General features: G+C 58.6%; 6 protein-coding genes across 7 annotated transcripts; 3 read left to right on the forward strand and 3 right to left on the reverse strand.

Annotated features, from left to right (window-relative positions):
- Positions 1 to 1106: 1106 nt before the first annotated feature.
- Positions 1107 to 4680, forward strand: SIAE (sialic acid acetylesterase). Its single transcript, XM_027897805.1, has 9 exons — positions 1107 to 1268; positions 2280 to 2443; positions 2526 to 2664; positions 2750 to 2933; positions 3223 to 3332; positions 3415 to 3548; positions 3758 to 3912; positions 3991 to 4186; positions 4263 to 4680. Exons 1-9 carry the CDS (start codon positions 1109 to 1111, stop codon positions 4536 to 4538), a joined length of 1518 nt encoding a protein of 505 aa, XP_027753606.1. The 5' UTR covers positions 1107 to 1108; the 3' UTR covers positions 4539 to 4680.
- Positions 4681 to 4909: 229 nt separating this feature from the next.
- Positions 4910 to 8364, reverse strand: PANX3 (pannexin 3). The gene is made up of 5 exons (XM_027897809.1): positions 8151 to 8364; positions 7354 to 7496; positions 7051 to 7265; positions 6252 to 6916; positions 4910 to 5424 (listed from the first exon to the last, which is right to left on the reverse strand). The coding sequence occupies exons 1-5, from the start codon at positions 8329 to 8331 to the stop codon at positions 5363 to 5365; spliced, it is 1266 nt and encodes a 421-aa protein (XP_027753610.1). The 5' UTR covers positions 8332 to 8364; the 3' UTR covers positions 4910 to 5362.
- Positions 8365 to 9361: 997 nt separating this feature from the next.
- On the reverse strand, positions 9362 to 12452 carry RPUSD4 (RNA pseudouridine synthase D4). The gene is made up of 7 exons (XM_027897816.1): positions 12321 to 12452; positions 11176 to 11341; positions 10767 to 10968; positions 10494 to 10587; positions 10269 to 10419; positions 9936 to 10033; positions 9362 to 9814 (listed from the first exon to the last, which is right to left on the reverse strand). Exons 1-7 carry the CDS (start codon positions 12426 to 12428, stop codon positions 9629 to 9631), a joined length of 1005 nt encoding a protein of 334 aa, XP_027753617.1. The 5' UTR covers positions 12429 to 12452; the 3' UTR covers positions 9362 to 9628.
- A 116-nt stretch (positions 12453 to 12568) lies between these two features.
- Positions 12569 to 18141, forward strand: HYLS1 (HYLS1 centriolar and ciliogenesis associated). Its single transcript, XM_027897819.1, has 2 exons — positions 12569 to 12680; positions 17249 to 18141. Exon 2 carries the CDS (start codon positions 17273 to 17275, stop codon positions 17984 to 17986), a length of 714 nt encoding a protein of 237 aa, XP_027753620.1. The 5' UTR covers positions 12569 to 12680; positions 17249 to 17272; the 3' UTR covers positions 17987 to 18141.
- PUS3 (pseudouridine synthase 3) lies at positions 12776 to 16827 on the reverse strand. Of its 2 annotated transcripts, XM_027897808.1 has the most exons (5): positions 15895 to 16827; positions 14240 to 14793; positions 13712 to 13942; positions 13517 to 13519; positions 12776 to 13161 (listed from the first exon to the last, which is right to left on the reverse strand). In XM_027897808.1, the coding sequence occupies exons 1-5, from the start codon at positions 16279 to 16281 to the stop codon at positions 12927 to 12929; spliced, it is 1410 nt and encodes a 469-aa protein (XP_027753609.1). In that variant the 5' UTR covers positions 16282 to 16827; the 3' UTR covers positions 12776 to 12926. The 2 variants fall into 2 exon arrangements, with proteins under 2 accessions (XP_027753609.1, XP_027753608.1); XM_027897807.1 differs by lacking the exon at positions 13517 to 13519 and having other exon boundaries at positions 12779 to 13171; positions 13752 to 13942.
- A 1787-nt stretch (positions 18142 to 19928) lies between the features above and the next one.
- Positions 19929 to 25627, forward strand: DDX25 (DEAD-box helicase 25). The gene is made up of 10 exons (XM_027897818.1): positions 19929 to 20058; positions 20742 to 20877; positions 20963 to 21055; positions 21140 to 21242; positions 21884 to 21998; positions 22325 to 22502; positions 23091 to 23328; positions 23530 to 23692; positions 23804 to 23992; positions 25185 to 25627. The coding sequence occupies exons 2-10, from the start codon at positions 20765 to 20767 to the stop codon at positions 25247 to 25249; spliced, it is 1257 nt and encodes a 418-aa protein (XP_027753619.1). The 5' UTR covers positions 19929 to 20058; positions 20742 to 20764; the 3' UTR covers positions 25250 to 25627.
- The last annotated feature ends 58 nt before the right edge of the window (positions 25628 to 25685 follow it).

The raw sequence follows: 25685 nt of genomic DNA on the forward strand, positions 1-25685 counted from the left end.
CTTTGGCACCACCCCGAGCCTCTGGTGTCTTCCCAGCCCCTCTTCGATGGCTTTGGCACCCCCACTTGGCCCAGCTTTGATGCCCTTGGCGGTCCCCCCAGCCCCTCTTTGACACCCTTTGCGCCCCCCAAGCAGTGCTTCAGTGTCCCAGAGCCCCAGTTCGGCGCCCTTTGCACCCTCTGGGCCCCCCTTTGACCCCGTTCTCGCCGCATCCCTCCGGTGCCCTTGGCCCGGCGCTGCCGCCGTGGGACGGGGCTTTACGTAAGGTGGGAGCCACATGCGGCTCCTCGGCCGTGTCTCGTGGGCTCTCCTCCCTTCCCTCCTCCCTCCCTTCCCTCCTCCCAGCTGCTTTTTATAGCCTCCACTCACTTCCCTGGCGTCTCAGTTCTAATTTTTTTTTTCCGTTTTTTTCTCCTCCGACTTGTTTTTTATGTAACTCGTTCTTGCCGGAGCCTCGTGGCAGGAGGCAGTGGGACCGGCGACGCGGCTGATTCCCGGGGGGCTGAGGAATCCTGTTCCTTGCTTAAACCCCAGCCTGGGATGAGCTGCGGAGGAGATGGGGCTCTGTGAGCTCCAGTTGGGACGCTGCAATGGGGATCCCTGCCCAAATTGCCCCTCAAACATTGCCCCAACCCCTTTTCAAACATGATTATCTTTTCACACCCCAAAATTGGAGCTTTTGGGGCTGCCAGGGCTTAGCCCTCTGCTTCCTTCCCTGCTGAAGGTGTCTTTGCCACTGCAACATGCCTGGTGTTTCCCATCCCACCCTTGCCAAACTTTTTTCCCCAAGGGAAAAATATGTCAGAACATACTTATCAGCAACGCTGGGCTGGCAGAGACACTCCTGTGCTGTTATTAGAGGAATTTTTACCAAAATCTGTGTCCAAATCTGCGTAACCCAAGATGTAACACACTCCCTGTGCTTTGGGAGATGAATTTTCTCTTGGGGACTTCAAATCCTGCTGCTTCCTCAGCTCTGGGGTGATTTTAACCACCTTAAGACTGTCCAGGAAGCTGTAAAACTAAGCAGGTTCTCAAATAATCTGCATTTAAGGGGCTGTTTTCCTCTTGGAGCTGATGTTTGCCCTGTCTGGTGATTCCAGGGGGGATGTTCGGTTTCGCCTCTTCCTACGGCGACCACATGGTGCTGCAGAGGGAGCCGGCGGGGGCCGTGCTGTGGGGCCACGGGGAGCCGGGGGCCGTGGTGACTGTGACTCTCTCGGGGGCCGGGGGCCTCGTCATCATGAAGAAAACAGCACCGGTTAAAGGTCAGTCCCGGCCCTCACCAGGGCTTGGGGGCCGTTGATTGTGGTGGCCGAGGAGCTCGTCCAAGCCCAGACCGGAGCGGCCGGTGGGTTTTGTCACCACCCCTGGGTTTGTCACCTGGGGGTGCAGAGGTGATGGTGACTTCTCCACATCATGCTTTCCCCTCTGCAGGAGATCTGGGGGGGATCAGCCATCCCCGCCAGCGCCAGCCTTTGCTCACTTTGGTTGCCACCAGCGGATCCCGTGGGCGCCCAGCAGGAGCTGCCGCTGCAGTGGGTGGCACCGCACAGGCTGGAGCCGAGCGGCGAGGCTGCCGAGGGGAGAGCGGGGATCTAGCTCCTCTCCCTGTCAAAACCATCTCTAGAGAATCTCCAGAGCACTCCTGGCTTCTTTTTCTATCCATGCCCTCTTGGAATCTCTAAGCCCTGAATGATGTCACCCATGCAGGCAGAGACTTCCTGGGGGCTGGGAGGGCTCAGGAGCACCTCAAATCCCAGCTGCTTCCCTGCTTAGAGAGCTGGGGGGCTGCTCATCACCTTTGAGGGGGCAAAACTGCTGCCCAAGGGCACCTCCACAAGCTGGAGAGCCTGGAGGTGTCTTACGGGAGAGCAGTGATTCTAGGAGATCTGCAGGATCCAGCCTGAAAATCCATGCTAAGCTCCAGCAGAATATCTTTATGCCTTGATTCGGCACCTCTAAAATTAGCTAGAGACATCTCGGTGTCACACACACCAAGCTGCTCCTGTAGTCCCGGTTCCTCCCAGCAGCTTCTGCTCTGACACACATTTGTTTTCTGGATTTTCTTTTTTAACCCCTAAATTCCTCCAGGAGGAAAGACCCTCTGATGGCAGAGCTTCTGAAATCCATTTCCCCAGCCTGGCTCTGTGGCGGGGAAGCTTTTCCCTGTCGCCCATCCGTCCCCGCTGGTTGTTGGCCGCTCATCCAACATCCCTGTGAAGGTCTTGAGATCTTTGTACATCTGGTCGAAGCTAAGCACCATCCTCTTTCTTCAGGACCCTCTGGGACATGGACAGCTGTCCTGGACCCCATGGATCAGGGTGGTCCCTACGCACTGATGGCCGAACAGGGCTCAGAGAATGTGACACTGTGGGACATCTACTTTGGGGACGTGTGGCTTTGCAGTGGGCAGAGCAACATGGCAATGACGGTCCTGCAGGTGAGGCCCCATGGCATGGATCAGGCAGGATCAGGTAGGATGAGGCAGGGAAGCACCTCACATGCTCTCACCCCTTCCCCAGGTGGCCAATGCCAGCCAGGAACTCGCTGCCGCCGCTCGCTATCCCTATGTCCGTGTCTTTGCCGTGGCGCCCGCCCGCTCCGACGTGGAGCTGGAGGAGCTGGAGCGGATCGCCCTGCCATGGTCCATCCCCACGGCCAGTGAGTGACACGTGCCTCCAAAAGAAAGCCTGGAAACGGCTTTCCCCCCGCTTTTTCCCTTTGCAGCCCACTGTTTGTTGAGCAGAAAACCTGGGCCACGGGAACTTCACCTACTTCTCGGCCGTGTGCTGGCTGTTGGGACGCTCCCTGTACGAGGCTCTGGGGATCCCTGTTGGGCTGGTGGAGGCGGCCTGGGGGGGGACCCCCATCGAGGCCTGGTCCTCCCGCCAGGCTCTGCAGGCATGCGGGCTCCCAGAGGACACGGGGAGGTGAGAGAAGGTGCTGTGGAAACACCTCTTGCCCTGCATCATACTGCTTTTGGGGAGTATCCTCATCCCTTCCCACCCCACCTCCCCTCCTGCTGTCCCCTCTGTGCATCGTTTGTCCCCCTCTGGATAAAATCCTCTCCCATGCCGAGAACGTAGGGCAAATCTAGGTGGGTAGAGGGGGAAGATGGGGACCCCAGAGCTCCCCTTTGGCACGGTGCTTCCTTTAACCATTCAGGGCTAAGCCCCCCTTGTGCTTTGCGCTACCTTTAAGCCCAGCTTTGTCTTCCAGCACCTCCCCACACCAGCATCTCTCCGGCCCACAAACACCATCCGTGCTCTGGAACGCCATGATCCACCCGCTGCTCCACATGACCCTGCGGGGCATCGCGTGGTACCAGGGTGAGCCTGTTTCCATCCCCCGGGGTGGAGCAGCCCCTGCTGTCTCAGGGGGCTCTCACCAACCCCTCTCTCTGTGGGACAGGTGAGGCAAATGCCTTCCTGCACACGGACCGGTACAACTGCACCTTCCCCGCACTCATCGCCGACTGGCGCCGCGCTTTCCATGCCGGATCAGCCGGGCAGACGGAGCCGCTCCTCCCCTTCGGCTTCGTGCAGGTTGGGGGCGCGAGAGGGAGGACCCCCCTGGGGTTGCCCAGGAAGGTTTTACCCACCCATTCCCACACTGGAGGCCACTTCCAAGCTGGCAGCAGGGAGAGGATGCTGTAAACACACGGGCAGGTCCTGCTGGGTGCCAAATGCCCGGCAGGGGCCAGAGTGGCTGTTTTTGGGAGCGATGGCTGCCTCATTCTTCCCCTGCCTTGCAGCTGTCCACCTACCGCCACAAGAGCCCCGATGACAGCTTTGCCCGGCTCCGCTGGCACCAAACAGCCGACCTGGGGGTTGTTCCCAACGCCAGGATGCCCGGCACCTTCATGGCCGTAGCCATGGATCTGGGAGATGAGCGCTCTCCCTACGGCAGGCGAGTCCTGGGCCAGGGTGAGGGTGTAGGGATGAAGCTTTTGGGTACCAACCCCATCTCCTTCCTCTTCCTTGGCAGCATCCACCCCCGGGACAAGCAGAACGTGGCACACCGGCTGCTGCTGGGCGCCAGGGCTGTGGCATACGGGGACAAAGATCTGGTTTTCCAGGGGCCGTATCCCACCCGGGCGGTCCTGGAGCTGACCAGGGGGCTGCTGAATGTCACCTACAGCCAGGAGCTCGTCTGCCGTCAGAGGGATGCGCGGTCATTCGAGGTGAGGGGTAGGAAATCCTCCCCCAGGGGCTGTGAGAGGGGAAGGCCATGCTGATGAGGGTTTCTCCCCTCCCCAGGTTTGCTGCTCCAGCAAGGCGTCCCCGTGCCGGTGGCTGCCAGCACCGATGGTGGCGGTGGGGTCCCGCACGGTGACGCTGGCCCTGGGTGGCTGTGGGACCCTGGTGCTGGGCCTGCGTTACGCCTGGGCCGAGTGGCCCTGTGAGTACCAGTCCTGCCCCCTCTACAACCCCCAGGGGCTGCCCGCACCCCCCTTCCTGCTGGACACCCTCCCCACAGGCAGCACTGACGGAAGGAGGGAGCTGCTTCTCCTCCCTGGCTCCAGATTTTCCTGAGGGATTTAGGGGAGAGGAGGAAGCTCAGGCTTCTGGGTCTCTTTCCAATCCTGGGAGGCAGCAGGCTCGATTACTGTCCTACTAATTAAACAACTTTCCAGCTCCTCTTTGGCTTCAAGCCAAGGCTGCAGGGGGGAAAAAAGAAGCCAATTTACAATTAAATTTATGAGAAATGATTTTAAGAGAAGCAGCAGGACACACCGATGGGAGCTGAACCCCTCACTGCTTCTCCCCCTGCCTGTGGAGCTGGACACCTCATTTCTCAGGGCATGGACTGCTCACCCCCATGACAGGATGCTCGTGGGATCCAGGGATCAGCTTCCAGCTGCAGGGTAGAGGAGGGAGAGAGGAGCTCTGCCAAAAACCCAAAGGCTAAGGCTGGGCTGGGACAGGGAGCTGTGAAGTGTGTGAGTGCCTTCCACCTCCCTCTGTTAATAAACAATAAATAGTAAATAGTTAATAAACCAGCTCATTTTATTCCTGCATCCTTTCTCTCCTTCAGAGGAGTACCCTTTATTCCTCCATCCTCCCCCTCCTGCTGTAACAGCAGGGAAATTTGTGTGGAAGAGGCACAGTGTGGCACCCAGTGCTTGGAAAAAGAGAACCCAAGAGGTTCTGCACAAAATATTGATTGTTTAACCCTATTTTTCTGAAAAAACATACATAAGAAGGGAAAGCCCAGGTGCAGGAAAAGCAGGTGGGCTCAGCCCAGCTGCCACATCACAGCTGTGTTAGAACCAGGGTAATGCACTCAAGTGATGCCGGCAAGAAGGATTTGGATCGAAGTGGATCCTGGGATGGCAGGATCCCTGCCTGCTCCTGGGTCAGGCAGAGCCGAGCGAGTCCCGAGAGGCTTTTCCCATCGTTTCCACTCCAGGCTTTGGTTCTAGACAGGGCGGGAAGAGCAGGCAGTTACTTAACAGGGCGATGGCACACTGGGATCTGGGCTTTCTCCAACAGCGTGAGACTGGCCCAGGAGCCAGGTGTGCTGGCCCTGTGGTTGCCATGGCAATGAAGATGTGAAATCCAGCTCGATCTGGGTGGTTTTTTTAAACCACAGCTCAGACTGTGTGTTCAGGGCCAGGAACGGAGCCCAGGCCTCCCGGCTCCTGCCTGCCGGGATGGGCTGTCTCTCACAGCCTGGAAACCACTGCCATGGGCTCTGGGGATCCCTGTGAGACCCCAGAGGAGGCACCCACCTCCCCAAAACCCAAAGCACGTGGGAGAGGGAGCGGTGCAAGCCCCAGGGATGTTGGCTGTGGAGCCTGGCTCCCTCTCCGCACACAGCCCTGCTGTGCCCACCAGTGCCATGCAAATGGGAGAAGGTAGCAGGCACAGCATCCTTGGCATCAGCCCCCCCCCAGGACTTAAAGCTCCCAATCCCACTCCAGCAGGCTGAGCTGCCAAAAACAGGGACCCTCACGGCCCCGCAGTTTGCCCAGAGCTTGGATTTAAGTGGCAAGCTCTCTGCTTGCTGTTCCTATAGCAACTCCTGCCCACGCCTGGGATTGCAGTAGCATCACATCCCAGCTGCCAGAACCCTCTCCCAGAGCTGTTGGCCCTCATGGTGACCCCCAGCAGCCCCTCAACTACCTCCCAAACACCTCAGTGGGTTAGGGCAGCGGTGGACGGATCCAGCCCCATTCCCGAGGTGGGATCTGGCAGTGTGGGAACCAAGAGGAGAGGGAAGCTGACTCTACTCAAAGAGCCTACCTAGGGCCGTGCCGTTGGAGAGGGCTGCGCTGCCCTCGCCCTCGGGGGGGCAAGCTTGGTGCTTGGGCTTGGTGGTCTCCAGCCCGGCCAGCAGCGTCATGAAATCGATGACGGTGTCGATGTCCTCCTTGTTGGCCGTGGCTTCCCTCAGGGCGCTGACAGCGTTGAGGCGGCCGAAGGAGGTCAGCTCGGAGATGTTGGCACGGAGGAAGAGGAGGATGACGTTGAGGTCGTTGAGGGGGCAGGTGAGCATCCTGCGGCTGAGCAGGTCGAAGGCAGGCAGCATCTCGTAGACGGAGAGCAGCCCCTTGTCCCACTGGCAGAGCTGCAGGGCGTTGTAGATGACGACGGGGATAAGGAGGATGTAGACACTGCCCACTGAGAGGCTGATGAGCTGGAAGATGGAGAAGAAGACCAACTTGCAGGGGATGAGTGGGGGGATGTGGGGCTCTGCCTGGAGCAGCCCTGTTTTGATGGAGCAGCTGAACTCATCCTGGAAGAAGATGTTGAGGTGGAGGAAGACCAGGTAGAGGCAGGTGGCAGCCAGGAACAGGAGCAGCAGCAGGTTCCTTAGGATGTAGATGAACGTAAGGGCGTGGGCGTGCTGCTTGCAGGTCAGGTACCGCTCCAGCAACGGGAACTCAAAATACCTCTCCTGGCGGGCCCTGGGGGCAGAGGGACACAGGGGGAGTGAGAGCCATCCCCCAAACCTCACTGCCTCACCCAAGTCCATCCTGGACACAGCCACAACGCCCCGAGGAGGGACTCCCAGGGCTGCGGTGACCTGGCAGGGCCTCACCTCTCATACTCCTCCCAGAATCGCTCTGGCTCATCACTGGCCAGCTGGACCTTCCTCATGTGCTGCACCAGGCGCACCGAGCGGTTGTAGGATTTATCCAGCTCGTCGATGATGAAGAGCAGGTCGGAGTGCAGGGCAGGGGCGGCGGCGTAACGCCACAGCAGGTACGGCAGGTACATCAGCACCGCCACCACCAGCAGCGAGTAGGGGAAGACCTGGGCAAAAGGGATGAGAGGGCATTGAGGGTGCGGAGTGTGCAGCCAGGCGGCACTTGGGGGCACCCAGATGTGACTCTGACCCTACCTTGAGAGCCCAGAGGGACTTGGTGACAGCACGTCCCTCGGCGTCGAAGCCGTGGTGGATGAGGGAGTCCCAGCAAGCCGTGTCGGCGTAGGCAGACTGCTTCCCCGTGAAGTTGGTGGGAGAGAAGCAGCTGATCTGGGAGCCTGGGGTGAGGAGGAGGAGGAGAGTGAACCTCAGCCATGGAGGGTGGAGGAGCATTCCATAGCCAGGAGGGTGATTACATCTAAGGCATTGCTTTGAATTAAAAAAGCCTTTTTCATGGTCATTTTGGAGCTGCTTTTCCTCACTGCTGCATTTCCAGCAGGGACTTTTCCATCTCTTCCCAAACACAAACCCTTTGTGCACAGTGGTGTGTACATGGTGCTGGGAATTAGAGACTAGCCAGACTAGAGTAAAACCAAATCCCCAGGGGAAGCAGCAGAATGCTGGCCAAGGCCAAATTTAGCCTGAGGTCACGACACACCATCAATGCATCCCTCTGTGCTGCCAGCACCCTCCTCCTAAACAACCCCACGGCACCCAAAGGTGCTGGGCGTGAGCAGCTGAGGCTGGGCATTGATTCAGCACCACTCCTGGGGTTAGCATGGCTGTTCCCAGGCTTTCCCAGTGCACAGCGATCCATTAAAAACAATCAATAAACACCCATGATGCAGAACAGCTCCTAAAACAAGGACTTCCAGGCTGCTCTGCCTCATATCGTGACACTGGCGTGAACACGAGGGGTTTGCCGTGACAACCAAACCCCCACCGGCGATTGCCCTCAACCCAAAGATCCCTTTGGAAAAGCTGCGACTCACCAGCAGAGAACTCCCGGGCAAAAGCCAGCGAGACAAGGCAGAGGGGCAGCCCCACGGTGACAAACTTCAGCAGGCGATCGCTCGGCAGCTCCAGGCGCAGGCCCTTGGCTCGGGAACTGCCGGGATCCGGGAGCAGAGCGTCAGAGAGCATGTACTCGGCAGCCGTGTGCGAGAGGGACATTGTGAAGCGAGGAAGAGATGCTGGCAAGTGCTGCTGGTGTCGCCTGAGGTGTGACCGGCTCCGGAGCGACTTGGCCAAGCTGAGGAGTCCCTGCCGAGTGCTGCGTCCGATGGCTGTGAAGGGCAGCTCAGACAGGGCGTTAAATCGCCCTGTAATTACAGGGCAAGCCTTTTCACAAACAGAAATAGAAAATCCCACCCCAGCAGCCATGGCAGCGGGCTGGGGAGGCAGAGTTCCCCCCCGGCAGGATTCCTGCCTGGCCGCTCCCGGCTCCCCGCGGTTTTACGCCGCTCTCTCATCAGCCGAGGGATTTCTGGCGCCGTGGCCTGAGGGCATGGGGGTCCCTGGCTATTTTCAGTGGGGAGCCAGGGGACAGGGCACTCCTCCAGGGAGAAGCCCCAGATACACGGTGGCCCCACGGGGTACAAGGAGCCCTTTCCAACACCCAAACCAGCTAGAGACAGAGAACATCCTGCTGCCCCACCCCAAAGTCCTGGCACAGGCCAGGAGCCACGAAATGAGGCAATTTTCAGGCAGAACATCAGCTGCAATTCCCCAGATTGTCAATCCCTCCTCTCGCCTCCCTCTCGAGGCACAAGAGGAGGAATCTGGCTCCAAGGAACGCTCCCAAGGGCAAGGGATCCCAATACGAGGATCTAGAAACAAGGGATGGGGTAACTGGAAGGGGCAGTGGGACAGAGCAGTTTCTCCCAGGAGCACAGTCACTGCGCAGAAACCTGTGCTGAAACTGCTGGCAGCATGGAGCAGGGGCAGTCCCAGAGCTGCTCAGCCCAGCCAAGCCGAGGAACTCCCCGTGCAGTCTCTCATCACAGTGAAAAAAATCCACAGCTGCTGCCAAATGACACTTTGATGGATTTTCCAATTAAGGGACTTTCCAAAATCTGAGCTAAACAGTTCTAAAGGGAAAAGTGACAGCTCCAATCCAGGAGGGGCTGCACCCAGGTGTGCTCAAACCTGCCCAGGGACTGAGTCCCACCCGGCCTGAGCACAGAGACACACAACCCCTTCCCTCGAGGGAACCGGAGCTTTTATTGCTCAGAGACAGGTCCAAAACATGGATCAGGCAGAGCCCAACATCCACCCAGCCTCATTTGTCAAAACTAGAGGCTCTTCAGTGTCCCAGCTGCTCTCCTGTGCCAGAAGCACACGCAGGCACCCGCTCTGAATCCAGCAACACCAGCACAGAAACCGCAGGCTTCACCCCACCACTGGCTCCAAGGCGGGCACAGCCACGGCCCCGTGCTGGAGATGAGGAGATACCCCACACCACTCCTCGTCAGTCCTTATCAATGTCCAGCTCCAGCTTCCTCAGGGTTTTTTGGAAGAAGGGGGGTGGTTTGCAGACGAGGTCTATGGGCTGGCCCAAGGGCAGGCAGAGCCGGTGGGCATGCAGGTACAGCGGCAGGTGCCGAGCCTTGCTCTGCTGCAGCTTCAGCCTCCTCAGGGTGAGCTCAGGAAGCTTCTGTAGCAAGGACAGAAAATGTCCCTTCAAAACCCCAGCTCTTCAGCTGGGACGTGAAATCCCTGGCCCACAGGGAGCTGGGGGACAAAAGGGGCTGGATCCAGTGCAAGATCTGCCCTACCTGGGGTGCCAGCTTGCTCCAGTGCGAGTATTTGTGGTCCCCCAGGATGGGGCACCCCAAGCCATAGGCCAAGTGAACACGGATCTGGTGCTTCACCCCTGAGGAGAAAACAGAAAGAGGAGAAAAGTGACATCCAGCCGTGCCAAGCCTCAGCTCCCACCCACCAACCTCAGTGCTGGACAAGGCTGTGCCAAAATTGCTGGCAGCCAGAGAACAACTCAGCAGCAAACCATCACCCCAGCAGGGCTTATTCCCAGAGCCTTGTCCCCAGAAGGATTCCAGCCGTGTCTAACGATGAGCTCCCACTTCCCAGTGCTGCTCCTGGCCCCTCACCAGTGATGGGCTGGAGCTCCAGCAGCGAGCAGGCGGAGGCACCGGCCAGCCGGCGGTACCGCGTCACCGCACTCTCAGCACTCCGCTGCTTGCGGATTTTCACCTCCTTCCCATCCTCCGGACACAGGCGGTAGTTGGGAGCCAGCGTCATCTGAAGGGCGGTGAGAGGGTGAGCTGGGGGAGGCAGAAGGGAGTGCCAGGGGTGCCAGGGTGGAATGGGCTCACCTTGTAGTGCGACTGGTGGCTTCGCACCTCCTTCTCCACGATGGGGATCTCCACGATGCCCTCAGCAGGGTCCGGGTCCCCCAGGACAATCGCCCTGGGAAAGGAAAGCACAAGTCTGTGGGCTGTCACTCCTGCAGAAAGGGAGCCCTCCCGTCAGCCCTCTCCTACCATGCAGCCCCATAAAATGCTGCTGCCCCCACATCCTGAGGACTGTCCCCTCGCCCCTTCCTCAAACTCCCTTCACAGCCCCTTCTCCTCCCAAACCTTTCCTACCAGTAGATCTTCTCCACCTGACGGGTTTTGAAGAGCAGACGGATCTTCTCTGCTGTCTCCTTGCTCCGTGCCAGCACCATGACACCCGTGGTCTCCTTATCCAGGCGGTGGCAGAGGTGGAGGGGCTCAGCTCTCATGTTCTCCAGCATCTTGGCCAAAATGGGCAGCACGTCAGCGATGCAGTTCTTGATGCCGGGGCCGCCTGTGTGACCCACAGCAGGGCAGTGAGGGGAGTGGTCACCTCTCCACACACTCTAAACAACCCCCAAGTGCAAGGGGAAGGCTGAGATCTGACAGTGACCAACCCCCAGGAACCCTCCCTGGGAAGAGAAACCCCATCCCAGGGAGGACAGAGACAGAGGATCCTGTCAGCACCACAGAGCCGTTTCCGCTCCCTGCTCTCCCTCACCGTGCACAGGGAGCCCATAGGGTTTGTTGATCACCACGATCTCCTCATTCTGGTACACGGTTCCCTGCTTGAGGATCTTGGCCAGGACGTTGGGGTGAACCCGCTGCAGCTGCCGGCTCAGCGCGGTGAGTTCCCGGAGCTGCCGCTGTGCTGGATCCTTGGGGATCTGAGGAGACAACGAGACACTCAGCAGAGGATAAACGGCTCTTGGCTTTCACACAGAGCTCCAGTGGGACCTGTAGTGACTCACTCGCCTTCCATGTGTGCCTGTATCATGCCTGAGGGACAGAGTGGCATCCAGAGGGACGTGGATGAGCTCGAGCAGCACCCATGGGAACCTCATGGGGTTCAACAAGGCCAAGTGCTGGTGCTGCTTCTGGGTGGGGGTAACTCCTGGGATGGATCCAGGCTGGGATGAAGGGATGGAGAGCTGCTCTAGGGGGAAGGACTTGGGGGTGCAGGTGGGTGAGAGGCTGGACATGCCCTGTCCATGTGTCCTGGGCTGATCCCACAGCAGGGGCAGCAGGGGAGGGGGGGATTCTGCCCCTCTGCCCTCTCAGGTGAGACCCCACCTGCAGAGCTGCCTCCAGCCCTGGGGAACAGCACAGGGAGGACATGGAGCTGTTGGAGAGAGTTCAGAGGAGGCACTGGAAACGCTCCAAGGGCTGGAGCCATCTGCTCTGATCCAGGCTAGGAGAGATAGGAGTGTTCACCTGGAGAAGACTCCAGAGAGACCTGAGAGCCCCTTCCAGAGCCTAAAGGGGCTCCAGGAGAGCTGGAGAGGGACTCTGGGCAAGGGCCTGGAGGGACAGGACAAGGAAGAAGAGCTTCCCACTGCCAGAGGGCAGGGATATATGGGATATTGAGAAGAAATCCTTCCCTGTGAGAGTGGGGAGGCCCTGGTACAGGTTGCCCAGACAAGCTGTGGCTGCCCCATCCCTGGAAGTGTCCAAGGCCAGGTTGAACAGGCTTGGAGCAACCTGTTCTAGCGGAAGGTGTCCCTGCCCGCGGCAGGCGGTGGGATGAGATGGTCTTTAAGGGCCTTTCCCCCCTCCATCCCTGGATGTACCGCCCGAGTCTCGCTCCCGGGACGGCCGCGCGGGGCACGCCGGGAGTTGTAGTCCAGCCGGCCTCTCCCTGCTCACCTCTCGCCGCTGCCCCGCACTGCTCCTCAGCCGCTCCGCCAGCTCCTCCGCCCGCAGCCCTTCAGCCTCCCGCCCGCTCCCGCTGAGGCCGCGCACCGCCCGGGCCATCCCCGCCCCGCCCCGCCGCCACCACTGCCGCGCCGCGCCACCCGCGGCCGCCATCTTCCTGCCCCCTTCCCCCGTGGCCCCGTCGGCCAATGGCGGCTGCGCGGGGGCGGGCCTGTCCAATGGGGAGGGGCAATGAGCTGAGTGACAGCCGCGCTGCCCAATGGCGATGGAGCGGGGGTGTTTAAACCGCGGCGGCGGCGGTTGCGGCCCGTAACGGAGCGGCGGGAGCGGCGCGGCCCGGCCGGGCCGGAGGTACCGGGGGCGACAGGGGCGGGGGGCAGCTCATGGAACCCAGCATAGCCCAGTGTAACCTCAGCAATCCTCTCCTTGCTGCCGCTGCGAGCTGACGGTGCTGCGCCTCCCTCCTTCCCCCCCCCTTCCAGGGTAGGACACAGCACTGCTACAAGAGGTTTCTTGAGATTTATAAAAAAACAGCACCGAAAAAACGCGCTTTTTCCCCCCAATAACAATAATAAAAGGAAGTGTCGAGGCGCCCCGTCACTCGGTGTCCACGCAGACCCTCTTGGGCGGCTGCTCGGGGGCTGCGCTGCTGCCCCGCTTGCCCTCGGGGGGCTCCTGCTCCCCGGGCACCCCCGGCCCCCGGGGGGGGTCGATGCGGCCCCTCCGCACGAAGTGTTCGATCCGAGCCTCCAGCCCCTCGCACCGGGGCCGGGACAGCAAGGGCTTGTAGGTTCGGGCTTGGACCCCCTCCACGAAGCTGCTGACCAGGCTGCTCCCCGGACCTGTGACATCATGGAAGAAATACATTTAATTACCCCGTTCTTTCAAATTTTTTTATATAGAATTACATACACAGCCTTAAGCTGTGCCAGGGAAGGTTTAGGCTGGACTTTACGAAGAGTTTCTTCACAGGAAGGGTGAATAGATGTTGGAATTGACTGCCCAGGGAGATGGTGGAGTGACTGGCCCTGGAGATACTCAAGGAAAGACTGGGTGTGGCACTCAGTGTCCTGGTTCAGTTGACGTGGTGGTGATCGGTCACAGGCTGGACTCAATTTCAGGTCTTGTCCAACTTAATTGATTCTGTGAATCCCAGAATGGTTTGGGTTGGAAGGAACTTTAAAGACCATCTTGTTCTACCTCCTGCCATGGGCAGGGACACCTTCCACTGTCCCAGGTTGCTCCAAGCCCTGTCCAGCTTGGCCTTGAATGCTTCCAGGGATGGGGCAGCCACAGCTTCTCTGGGCAACCTGTGACAGGGCCTCCCCACCCTCACAGGGAAGGATTTCTTCCCAATATCCAATCTAAGCCTGCCCGCTGGCAGTGTGAATTCCAAGGTATTCCCCCAAACTCCCCCCTTACCTTTGCCAGTGGCTGTGGGAGCAGTGTCCAGCCCTGCCAACATGTCCCGAAGCACGTGGGTTTTGACGGCGTGGCTGGCCCAGAGCTGCTGCAGGTGTGTCACATTGAAGCTCTGCACCTCCGGGTCGTAGAGCCACTGCAGGTCTGGGAACTCGCAGTCGTACAGGACCAGGGGGAACTCAACTGCCATGCTGGGGACAAGGACAGGAGGTGGGCCCACGAAAAGGCTCAAGAACAGTGGATCTGCCACAGCCAGCCCTGTCCTTCACAGAACTCCCTTTCCCAATAAAAGCTGACTTAATTTTCACCAAATACCAAGGACTAAAGCCAGTAAAGCTTTGTCTGAGAGGAAGAAAACAGAGGTCCTTATGGACACATCCCAGGCTGGCAGCCTACTTCCATGCTGTCAGACTGCTCCGTGTGCTGGCAGGGACGTGGCTGGCCAGCGGGCACTCCGGGTGCAGCCGGTTTTCCAGAGCAATCCCTACCTGTACTGCGGTTTCCGAGGGTTCTTCTCCACATCCAGCAGTTCGTCGATGATGTCTGGGCTCTCCACGCCCTGGCCGATGAGGAAGAGCACGGCCATCATGCAGCGGACCTGGTGGTACAGGAACGCCTGCCCCGTCACCTCGAACTGGCACAGCCGGAAGGGATCCCGCGGCCCGGATTCTCCCCCTCTCTCCACCCACGTCACATGGGCACTGAGGATCGTCCTCTGGAAGTTGAGCACCCCATTGGCCACGTCCATCTTGCAGAGGTTGCGGAAGTCGTGGGTACCCACGTAGCGCTGGGCAGCGCTGTCCATGAGGGCCACGTCCAGCTGGGCGCAGGGGAAGTAGTAGCGGTAGGTGCGGCGCTGGCAGCTGAAGCGGGCGCTGAACTCTGGCGCCACGGGGGCCCAGGCCAGCACCCGGATGTCGGGGGGCAGCACCCTGTTGAGGATGTGGGTGTAGCGCAGCTCCTCCCGCTGCCCCTCGCCCGCCTGCCCGTTTTGCTGCTGCCCCTCCGGCGGCAGGCTGGAGCGGAGATCCAGGGAAATCACCTGCAGGGATGAGCAAAAGCCAGGATTAGAGCGCGGATGGATGGGCGCAGCGGCATGTGGAGCCAAGTCTTCCTACACCTCTGGGAAATAAACCCAGGATCTCCTACGGATGAAGGTGGCTTCAGTCGGGTGATCCTACCATGGAGCTGTGAGTGCCTGTGCTGAGGAGCTGAGCAGATGCCACAGATTCCATTAATAAAACAGGGAAAGTTGCAGGCTGCCTACATAGCACAGTCTCGGAACAGCTTCAACTTTAGTCACTGGGTTTGGGTTATAATGTGCTGCGTTTTTTTTTTTTTTTCTTTTTTTTGAGCTGGAGGTGATGACTTGAAGGCTGGCTTGGAAACCTGGTGTGGGAACAAGTTCATTCCCAGTGCGGGTGCCATGTGCTGAAACGGCACAAGAGGAGGCACCAAGTGCCCTGATTTTGTGCAGCTCATCCTGCCATGCAGAGCGGAGCAGCCACTCGAGGCCAAACCTATGCCAGCTCTGCTTCCTGCAGCAGGAGGGAAAGAAGGAGAACGGCCCAATGGTGAAGCCACCACGGTTGTGCTCTCCCCAAAGGCTCAGCCAGCCGGGTGGCTCCATGCCCACCAAGCGGGCCAGCTCCATCTCCTCCCTCCAGCTCCCACTCCCACGCTCCCTTCCGCTGGCTGCAGCTCCCCTCAGACCCTTCTGTGCAGGAATTCAGCTGCCTGATGCTGCAGGAAGGGTGCCAATTTCTGGGGATTTTGGATTTTGGTGGGATTGGAGAGTTAAATCAGCTGAGAGGGCCCTGCTAAGGACACGGCATCACCCCTTTTTGGGCAGCACTGAGCTACTGGAGAAGCTGCAGCCTAAACCATGTTTTCTCCTCCTAAAACAGGGCCCTAGAAAAGAACTTGATTATGGGGGACAAAATAGCACTAAAATGTTTCAGAAAGACTGAAATGCTTCACTAAAAGACTGAAATAGTCTTTCCACATACAGGAAAGCCATTGCCAGGCTCAGTTGCAGGGTTAAGAGCTGATGGCTTTTAAAGAACAAGTCCAAGCTGTGCTGTGGGACAGCAATCCCACTGGATCTCCATCCCACCCAGGAAATCCCACAGGAGATGCTGACCTGCCCGAAGGCACTGACTCCCTTGTCCGTGCGCCCGCAGCGGTGGTAGTTGGAGGTCTCTCTGCTGTCCACCAGCCGTGTCTTCTTCAAGGCTTCAAAGAGCTTCTCCTCGATGGTGTTGGAGGTGTTCTCCTGGCTGGCAAAGCCCTGGTAGCCCCAGCCCAGGTAGGCGATGCGCAGTGCCACGTGTCTGCGGCCGTGCGCACTGAAATCGAATGGCCTTTGTTGGCGTTTTTTGGCCTTCCTGGGGGCCAGAGCAGCCTCTCTCCTGCCAGTGCCCTCCTTGTCATCCTGGAGCTCCTCCTGCAACCGCTTCACCTCTGCTTCCAGCTCCTGCACCCTCCTCAAGAGTCCCTCATGGTCAGCAGCTGTGCTCTCCTTGGCCATAGCCACTGCCTTGGAGTATCAGTTTGTTGCCAGTGGATCCTCGGGGTCTGCAGGGAAAGAAAAAAAAGGTGGATTTACCTTTCTATGTGGTTTTTATTGCACCTCTAGGCTGGCTCCGCAAAATAACCGTTATCCATGGAGTCGGTTTTTATCATCTGAGACCCACTGTGTTCCCAGCGGAGCACAGGCAGGGCCACAGGGGCTCAGCTCGGGCAGCCTTCATCTCACTCCAGTCTTTTTTTGGAGTCTTTAATCACTCCTCTTCCCCCAGCTGATGGGATTCGCTCTGTCAGCGCAGCACGTTCCCGGCGAGCCTTCATGGAGCCTTCTCGCTTTCACACCTGCATCCCGCTGCAGACAGCGCGCTGACGGCTGCCACTCATCCCGCCCCGCCATCTGCTCCCGCCCTTCCCCGTGCCTTGGGGGCTCCTGAAGCTCTTCCAACCCACCTAAAGATATCCTAAGCCTGTGCTGGGAGTGGGATCTGCGTCCAGATCCCTTTTTGTCACAGGGCTAGAGGTTTACTCGAGGTTTACTATCACCAGACTCATAAGCGAGCATCTAAACATGCTGTGCTGAGCCTCTTCCTCCTCTGCAGAAGTAGAACACCCTCTCTGATGTCCCTGGATTAAATAGTGACTAAATAGCGTGGATTTAGAATCACAGGTACAAGGGGAAAACCATTAATCTCTCACCCAGGGCACAGAACTTGCCCTGTGTTTGTCAATCATGACTTAATTGACCACATAAGTAATGGAGTTTTCCAGCAGGAATTAAGGGCTGCTGTTTCTGTTACTGTAGGGAACAGCCTTCTGCTGGCAGCAGGAGGTTCAGCAGTGCTCTGAGAACATGCCCAACCTAAATCAACACCCCTGAACCCAAACATTTGCGTCTCGGAGTCCCCTTTGACACTTTTAGCCAGCTTGAACATGCTGCAAGAAATTAACCCTGGTTTCTTTTGCTGCAGAATCCACCCTGTTTGGTGGGAATCATGGCGGGGGCGTCGGGCGCCTGGCCGGGAGGCAGCGAGGAACTGGCACGTCCCCATGACGACCCCTATGCCGACGCCTCCATCGTTTTTGGGGCACAGGCAGACCTTCCAGTGCATTCTGAGGATCAGAGGAAAAACAGGAAGTTGGTGATGAAGAGGAAGGTGCTGAGGCACAGACCCGATGGAATGGTGGAGATCTTCGATGAGTCAGTGAACAGCGAGCCGGGGTGCAGTGCCGAGCCCGAGTGCAGTGCCGAGCTGTGGAAGAGAGGGCATTCCAGGGTTTTTATGGAGGACACCATCTCTGAAGGGGAAATCAGCAGCGACTCCCTGGAGGAGTGCATGCCCTATGATGAGTGGCTCCTTGAGGATGCTGGGAGACAGAGCACGTCTCAGCGCTCCACTCGGGTCGGATCACCCACGTCCTACATCCTTCCACAGGTTGGCATACGGAAGAAAACTGACCCAGTGGCCAAATTCCATGGATACAGGCAAGACTGGGAGAGATACAGCTTCCCTGGGGAGGATCCACACGATAGGCTGCGCTGGACCATTCGGAGGCAGATGGCCCAGCCAGGGGTGCCGCGCCGGGCGCCGAAGCGCCTCGTGCCCAACACATACGTGGTTCCCACGACCAAGCAGCGCGACTCCCTGCGCTTCGGCGTGCGCAGGGACCTGGCCAACTGCATCATGCCCCGCAGGAACACCTCCTAGAGCCTCAGCCCCCGCTCCAGCCCCACCGCCTTCCCCTCCTCAACATCCTCCATCGCCTGGAAAATCCCCTCGCCGCGTTCCCGCTTTGCTCTGGAGGAGGGTTTATTTGCGATGTCTTGGCAGCACCTTTTCTTTTAATAAAGCACCTGCAAACGTTCCTTATCGTTCCGTGGGTTCATTAGAAACGCTGCAGGCAGCATCCATTATTCCAGACTTATCCCTGCTCCACCAAACTCTGCTCACTTGGCCTTTTTTACTTCATTTTTAAAATAAGAGAGCTTTGGGATGGAAGTAAGGTAGTGTTAGTTATTACTATTATTAGTGTTAATTTTTTCCCCAAGTATAGGGATAGACTGAAAACACAGCAGTTCTGGCACAAAAAAGCAAAAGCTGAGTGGGATGGCTGGAAAAGGGAGCCGGGAGGACAGGAAGCAGGTGACAGCTGCAGCCTGAAGCTCTGTGTCCAGCTCCCACCAAACCTCCTCTGGATGTGGCCCCACATGGGAAACACACAGGCTTCTGTGGTTATTCTACACTGGGGGTGTTCTGGCACCCCAGGGACCTTCCAGGGTTGGGGTCCCTGGTTCTCCAGCACCCTGCATACCTCCATCCACCTATGAAGGGGATTTTGTTCCCCAGAACCTTAGAGACTCAACCCCAAACCCTATGGGGGACAGCACCCCCACCTTACAAGGTCCCTGCTCCTTCAGCACCCCAAGGACCCCCCCGAAAACCCTATGAGGTCCCTGTCTGCAGCAGGGGACCCTCCCTGCTCCATGGTTCCTGTGCCCAAAACCCCAGGGACCCCACAAAACCCTGTGGGGTCCCTGCACCTCCATCACCCTGGGGATAGCCCTCCCCTTCTGGTGTCCCTGTCTCCAGCAGCCAATGAGGGGGAGTCTCTGTCCTCAACACTCCAGAGACCCCCCCAAAACCCTATGGGATCACTGCTTCTCCATCACCCTGGGGCACCCCTCACATCCTGACCATAGGGTCATAAGCTGCTGACCCCCACCCTATGGGAGGGCTCCCTGTCCTCCAGCACCCCAGGAAGCCCCCAAAACCTATGGGGTCCCTGCATCTCTATCTACCTGGGGACAGCCCTATCCCCTTGGTATCCCTGTTCTCAGCATTCTGGGAGGGGAATGTGTCACTGTCCCCAACACCTCAGGGACCCCCCAAAAACCTCTGGGGCCTCTGTCTGCAGCAGGGGACCTTCCCTGTGCCACCATCCCTGTTCCCAGCTCTTCAGGGACTCCCACTATGCCATGGGACAGGCTCTGACCCCAGGGACTCCCCAAAACAAAATGGGGACCAGGGTTGGCACCCTATGGGGTCCCTATCTTCAACAGGGGACCCTTCCTGTCCTATGATGTTGCTGTCCCCAACTCCCCAGGGACCCCCACCCTATAGTGGGGGGATCCCTATTCGCCAGCACTGCAAGGACCCCCCAAAAACCTATGGGGTCCCTGTCTGCAGCAGGGGACCTTCCCTGCTCCACAGTCCCTGGCCCAGGTCCCTAGGGACCCTCCAGGATATAGTGGGGGGTCCGTGTCCCCCAGCACTCCAAATATCCCTCCAAAACTATGCGGGTTCTCAACAGGGGACCCTCCCCGCCCTGTGAGGTCGCTGTCCCCAGCTCCCCAGGGCCCCCCACCCTACGCGAGGGTCTGTGCTGCCCCGTTCCCGTTCCCGTTCCCATTCCAGTTCCCGTTCCCATCCCTGTGCCGTTCCCATTCCCATCCCTGTGCCGTTCCCATTCCCATTCCCGTTCCCAGCCGTACCCGCTCCGCCGGTGCCGGATGTTCCCGCCCCGTCCGGCTCTGCGGGGCTCTGAGGCGGCTCCATGGCGGAGGCGGGGCGCGGGCTCGGCCGGTTCGGCTCGGCGGGCCCCGGGCCCGGCCTGCCGTGCCCCTGGCCCTTGGCCCAGCTGCGCCGCCCGCCCTCCCGCCTCGCCAGGCTCGGCTGCCCTCAGCGCCCCGGCCCGGCCCGCGGGCTCGGCCCCTTCCCCGCGCCCCCCGCGCCCCCCGCGCCGCCCGCGCTCGGGGCTGAGGCGGAGGACGAGGAAAGAGGTGGGTCCCGGAGCCCCCCGCGGAGCACGGACAGACCCCCATCCCCCCGGGGCTGCAGGGCAGAGGGTTCAGATCACAGGCCTTCTTGTTATAAACTAAAACAGTTCTTCTTTCCGCGGAGGGTGGGACAGGCCGCCCCAAGGAGCTCGTGAGTTCTCTCTGGAGACGTTCCAGACCCACCTGTGTCAGCCGCTCCAGGTGACCCTTCCTGGGCAGGGGGGGTTGGACTGGGTGGTCTCTACGGGCACTAAAAAAAAATGGAGCTGCACAGAGTTCGATTTCAGGACTTGTCCACCCATCCTTTTCAGTGTTCCCCTTTTATTCCTGTTCTCTCGTAAACAGCACCTGGTGGGTTTTTTTTAGTTAACCAGAATTTCCAGGATCGTCCTAAACCAGTGCTTCGATCCCACACATTCAGCTCACATCACATGGTGGCTGTGTTCAGCCACGAGAGAAAAACACACACATATCATGCAGACCGTTCAGTGTGGTTTTCAGCTTTGAGAAACACAACATTCTCTCTTTCAAAGCACTTAGCCAAGGTCAGTCCTCCCTTTCAATTCCGATTAGCTAAATGCAGGTGCAGAGTGGCTCAGCTTGCTCCCACAATCTCCAGAGGTCCCTTGCAGCCCTAGCAATTCTGCCATTCCACTTGCATTATTCCACTTGCTGCCTCTCCCCAGTGCCGCTGGCAGAGCTCTCGCTGATGAACAAGCTGATCCACACATCCCTGGTGGAGTCTGACCAGCACGTGGAGATCCTGCAGCGGGACCCCAACTCCCCACTCTTCTCTGTCAAGACCTTCGAGGAGCTTCCCCTGTGAGTAGCCACAGCCCCCGGCCCTGCGAGTGCCAGCACCACTGGCCACCCTCACACGGGCCCTTGGGATGCTTTGTTTCCACAGGAAGAGGGAGCTCCTGCGGGGGGTTTACATGATGGGCTTCAACAGACCATCCAAGATCCAGGAGCAGGCTCTGCCCCTCATGCTGGCGTACCCGTGAGTAGGAACGCGAGCCCCGGCTCCGCACACCATCCCGGTGCCCCGACCCCTGCGCTCCACTAAGCTGCCTTTGCCTTGCAGGCCCCAAAATCTGATTGCCCAGAGCCAGTCAGGGACAGGGAAAACAGCAGCTTTTGTCTTGGCCATGCTGAGCAGAGCCAATGCCAACGAGAAATACCCGCAGGTAATGCAGGACAGGGAGAGCTGATGCAGGAGGGGTTGGCCCAAGTGCCTGGGACGCTGCTGGGGCCAGAGCTCCAGGCTTTGTCCCTGTCCCTGTGTGACTTCACCCACTGGAGGGGGATGACAAACCTCCAGGGGCTGTCGCAGTGGCAGGTATGACTGAAAGCACAGTGTCTGCCCAGGGAGACACTTTGACTTGCCAGAGTGGATCCGTCCAGGCTTCATTTGTCCTGGAATTTAAATTTTGAGGAGCAACTGTAGACACTGCTGGTGTTCTCGTGGCTCAAACGCCCCCAGTCCCCTCTCTGGGTGCTGAATCAGCTTTGCCTGCTGGTTCCTGCCATGTAACATCTCCTCTCGTGTGCATGGGGTGACTGAACCAGGGCACAGGAATGAGCTGCACCGTGCTTCCAGGGTGGAATTTCCTCCTCAAAAACAGCGACAGTGGCTTCTTTCTGCCCCTGTGGCTGGAGCTGTGAACACAGCCCAGCTCCCAAACCTCCAGCCATGCCTGGCTGCCCGATCCCCTGTGCCTCAGTGCTGTGCAATGCTCCCATGTTCCTCCTGCTGTCCCTGCCCTCCTTGCCAGCCCAGCATGTCCCACCCTGGGCCTGACAGCTCCCTCCTCTCCTCTCCCACCAGTGCCTCTGCCTGGCTCCCACCTACGAGCTGGCCCTGCAGATCGGGCAGGTGGTCCGGACCATCGGGAAGTTTTGCACTGACATCAAGGTGAACTACGCTGTCCGGGGAAACCGAAGTGAGTCCAGCCCAGCACAGCTACTGGCACTGCCCCGGGAGTGGGAAGGGAGCACGGGGATCCCCTCTTAGAGCTGGAGCTACCAGGGACCACCCAGACTGCCAGAAAGGCCACTTTATAGTGTGTGATCCCCTCTGCTGCTGAGGAAGCTTTACCACCATTGCTGGCTGCTTCCAGACTCCCCAAATAGGGCTGGTTCCCACCCCCGAGGCTGCACGGAAGTGTCATGATGACCCCTGGAAGGCATCACTGAGCAGCCAGAGTCTGAGCGAGCTGAGGGGAAGCACAGAGCAGCAGAGAGCCAGGTGCCTTTTTCCCTCTCACAGTTCTGAAGGGCATGGTGCTGGAGGAGCAGATCATCATCGGGACGCCAGGCACCACGCTGGACTGGTGCTTCAAGCAGCGCATCCTGGACCTGACGAAGATCTCCTTGTTCGTGCTGGATGAGGCCGACATCATGATCGACACGCAGGGCCTCTCCTGCCAGAGCATCCGCATCCACAGGTGAGTATCCCTGATGGCTGGCATCCTGCTTCCCTGCTTTCCCCTCTCTTTCAGACATGGTGCTGAAGGGGCTTGTGAGGGGTCCAACTTTCCCTAAAGCCACGTCTGCTGGACACATGGGAAGACTTTTACCTTCCTTACCTTTCCTTTGAGCTGGTGCAGCCTAGAGAATCATAGAATGATCTGAGTGAGAATGGACCTTAAAGCCCATCTTGTTCCAACCACCCTGCTGTGGGCACAGATGTCTTCCACTAGCCCAGGTTGCTTCAAGTCCCATCCAGCCTGGCCTTGGACTCTTCCTGGGATGGGGCAGCCATTGCTTCTCTGGTCAACCTGTTCCAATGCCTCACCACCCTCACAGCAAAGAACTTCCTCCTCATATCCAATCTAAACCTCTTCACTGTCAGTGTGAAGCCATTCTCCCTTGTCCTGTCACTCCAGGACAAGCCCCTCTCCATCTTTCTTGTAAGCCCCCTTGGCTTCCCTTTCCATCGAAGGCCACACAAAATGAGCTTAAATTTGGGTGTATGTCCTTCTCCTGGGCAGCAGCCACTCACCAGGACTGAGGAGGCCTTTTTCTTGCCACAGGGCTCTTCCCACGAGCTGCCAAGTGCTGCTGTTCTCGGCCACCTTCAAGGAACCCGTGCGGGCCTTTGCCGAGCGGATCATCCCTGACCCCATCGTGATCAAGCTGCGCGAGGAGGAGCTCACGCTGAGCAACATCAGGCAGTACTTTATGGTGTGCCAGAACTCGGAAGAGCAGTACAAGGCCCTCTGCAACCTCTACGGCAGCTTCACCATCGGCCAGGTCATGATCTTCTGCCAGGTAACGCCCCTGCCCGGGAGAGCCCCGTGCTGGCCGTGGGGGATGGCAGGAATGGGTCCTTCTAAGGAGTGGACACGGGGAGACAGGACCCCCAAAACAAGAGCCTAGGGGGGGTTGAAATTCACTGAGAGCTCCCTCAAAAGGAGCAGGGGATGGGCGAGGGGGACAGTTCTGGGCCTCAGCCTCTCCCCACATGCCCAGACCCGGAGGCTCGCGGACTGGCTGTCAGAGAAGATGAGCCGGGACGGGCACCAAGTGGCCACGCTGACGGCAGAGCTGACAGTGGTGCAGCGGGCCAGCGTCATCCAGCGCTTCCGCGAAGGCAAGGAGAAGGTCCTCATCGCCACCAACGTCTGTGCCAGAGGTATCCTGGGAAACCCTGCATCCCTCGAAACACGCCGGGCCTGCGGCTCTTCCGCCTGGATGCCGTGGGACGAGGCGATCCCTTTCCACAGCCCCTTTCCCCTTCTCCCAGGGATTGACGTGCAGCAGGTCACCACTGTGGTGAACTTCGGCCTCCCCAGGGATGTGAAAGGAGAGCCAGATTTTGAGACCTACCTGCACCGGATTGGGAGGGCAGGACGCTTTGGGCACCGCGGCATCGCCTTCAGCATGGTGGAGAACGAGACCGTGGAGCTCGTGCACAAGATAGAGGAGCATTTCCGTGAGTATCCACGTGGATCCACTGCTCTGGGAGGCAGGACTGGGACTGTGATCCCCCTCCGGCTCATCCTCCCCCTCGGACCTTGCAGGGCTGCTCCTCTCCCTGGGGCTCATCCCACTGGGAGTGGGTGACAGATGCAGCTTTTAGGGTGGTTTTTTGTTTCCCAGCAGTCAAATTTTCTGAGAAAAAGCCCTGGAGATTGTGTGAAACTTGCAAGGGACATTAGAAGCACTCAGGATGCCTCAGCACCTCATTTTTTTCCCTCCTTCAGGCATTTTTTTCTGCCTTTCCCTGCAAATCATTGTCCCGGGGGACCTGGTGCCGCAGCTCAGCTCAGCCCTGGCTGTGGGACAGGAGCTGGCAGCTGGGGAAATCTTTCCTGAGTGGAAATAGATTGTCACTTGTTAACATCAAGAGGATTTTCATGGGATTTGCCAGATGCCTTGGCTGCACCAATTACTTTTTGAATCCCAGTGCCTGTTTTCCCTATGATTTTTAGGGGGAAAAAAGGGTTATGGAAACCTTTTGGTGGGCAGAAAATGCCATTCCATCCTCAACCTCAGCCTTGTTGCTGCTTAACCCTCTTGATTCCTTTAAATTTCCACCTGTCCTTTAAACACCAAGCAAGCCCGGGGCAGACAACAGGCAGGGAAGACACGAGCCAAATAGTCTGGCAGAGATTGTTCCCAAGCAGTAGAAGCAATGAGCAGCTGCAATAACTGGGATGTGGATGAGCCTGACCACAAACATGGCCAGAATGAGCCGAAGGAGCCCAGTGTGAGGATGAAAATCCAACGGGATGAACTCCTGGCGATCTGACCTGTGCTTTTTCACGTCATGACGTTGGGATTCGAGGACACAAACCTTCCCTGTCCTGCGTGGCTGCAGAGGTGGGAGCAGGGAGTGGGAGCACGTCCACGGGCTGAGCCTGGTGTGATGCTGCTGCAGGGCCGCCTCTCACTCTTGCTGCCGTGCCTTGGCTGCTGCCTTGACCCTGTTCCCCTCGTGCTTCCTCCCAGCTCATTTCCCCACTGATCCAGTTCCCTCTGCGCTTCCTCCCGGTGGATTTCCCTGTGGAGGGAGAGCTCAGGTTCCCAGCTGGCACGGGGCACGCCGGCAGTGTGGACACTGGCTCGGGCGGGGGGACAAGCTCTGCTCTCACCTCCTGACAACTTCTCGTTCCTTCCTGCAGAGACCACGATCAAGCAACTGGACCCGTACGACATGGATGAGCTCGAGAGGCTTGCAGCTGAGTGAGGAGCAGGGATTCACTCCCTCAAATCCAAGTTCTGGTTCATACCAGGAGGAAAAGTTTCAGGGGAAAAACTTCCCGGTTCGCTTGTGTTCTGAAGCTGTTGAGTTTTGTTGTATTGCCTGAGGAGAGGCTGTGGCAGACCTCATCCCGCTAGATGGCAGCAGGAATCCACGACTGCCATCCCGAATCCCGGGCCGAAATCCCAGTGTTCGGGGTCCCAGCAGTGTGGAGAGAGTTGCTGGACCCTGGGGGCCCAAAATCCAAGCATTTGGGGTCCCAACAGTGTAGGGAGAGACGTTGGACCCTGGGAGCGGCCTGTCCCCAGTCCAGGGATGTGTTTGTGCCTTTGTTAATCTTAAATAAATTGTTTGTAATCCTCAGGGTGGTTCCTTCCTTAGCAAAATCCCCTGAAATTTATCACCCCTGGCAGGAGGGTTG

The sequence above is a fragment of the Empidonax traillii genome, unplaced genomic scaffold (assembly GCF_003031625.1).
Source record: "Empidonax traillii isolate 1590-97213 ecotype Southwest subspecies unplaced genomic scaffold, ASM303162v1 scaffold561:size787514, whole genome shotgun sequence".
Classification (NCBI taxonomy): domain Eukaryota; kingdom Metazoa; phylum Chordata; class Aves; order Passeriformes; family Tyrannidae; genus Empidonax; species Empidonax traillii.

Coding starts and splice junctions, on each gene's coding strand:
- SIAE (XM_027897805.1), top strand. CDS start 1,109: ATGTTCGGTTTCGCCTCTTCCTACGGCGACCACATGGTGCTGCAGAGG. Junction 3,913..3,990: donor GAGCGCTCTCCCTACGGCAG/GCGAGTCCTGGG, acceptor CTTCCTTGGCAG/CATCCACCCCCGGGACAAGC. Junction 4,187..4,262: donor GGGATGCGCGGTCATTCGAG/GTGAGGGGTAGG, acceptor TCCCCTCCCCAG/GTTTGCTGCTCCAGCAAGGC.
- PANX3 (XM_027897809.1), bottom strand. CDS start 8,331: ATGTCCCTCTCGCACACGGCTGCCGAGTACATGCTCTCTGACGCTCTG. Junction 7,497..8,150: donor TGCCCGGGAGTTCTCTGCTG/GTGAGTCGCAGC, acceptor TCCTCACCCCAG/GCTCCCAGATCAGCTGCTTC. Junction 5,425..6,251: donor CTCCAACGGCACGGCCCTAG/GTAGGCTCTTTG, acceptor CGCCCTGTCTAG/AACCAAAGCCTGGAGTGGAA.
- RPUSD4 (XM_027897816.1), bottom strand. CDS start 12,428: ATGGCCCGGGCGGTGCGCGGCCTCAGCGGGAGCGGGCGGGAGGCTGAA. Junction 10,420..10,493: donor GCCACCAGTCGCACTACAAG/GTGAGCCCATTC, acceptor ACCGCCCTTCAG/ATGACGCTGGCTCCCAACTA. Junction 9,815..9,935: donor GGAGCAAGCTGGCACCCCAG/GTAGGGCAGATC, acceptor TCCTTGCTACAG/AAGCTTCCTGAGCTCACCCT.
- PUS3 (XM_027897808.1), bottom strand. CDS start 16,281: ATGGCCAAGGAGAGCACAGCTGCTGACCATGAGGGACTCTTGAGGAGG. Junction 14,794..15,894: donor GAGTCAGTGCCTTCGGGCAG/GTCAGCATCTCC, acceptor TCATCCCTGCAG/GTGATTTCCCTGGATCTCCG. Junction 13,943..14,239: donor CCTCGGAAACCGCAGTACAG/GTAGGGATTGCT, acceptor CCTTGTCCCCAG/CATGGCAGTTGAGTTCCCCC.
- HYLS1 (XM_027897819.1), top strand. CDS start 17,273: ATGGCGGGGGCGTCGGGCGCCTGGCCGGGAGGCAGCGAGGAACTGGCA.
- DDX25 (XM_027897818.1), top strand. CDS start 20,765: ATGAACAAGCTGATCCACACATCCCTGGTGGAGTCTGACCAGCACGTG. Junction 21,999..22,324: donor CGCTGTCCGGGGAAACCGAA/GTGAGTCCAGCC, acceptor TCCCTCTCACAG/TTCTGAAGGGCATGGTGCTG. Junction 23,993..25,184: donor CAAGATAGAGGAGCATTTCC/GTGAGTATCCAC, acceptor TCCTTCCTGCAG/AGACCACGATCAAGCAACTG.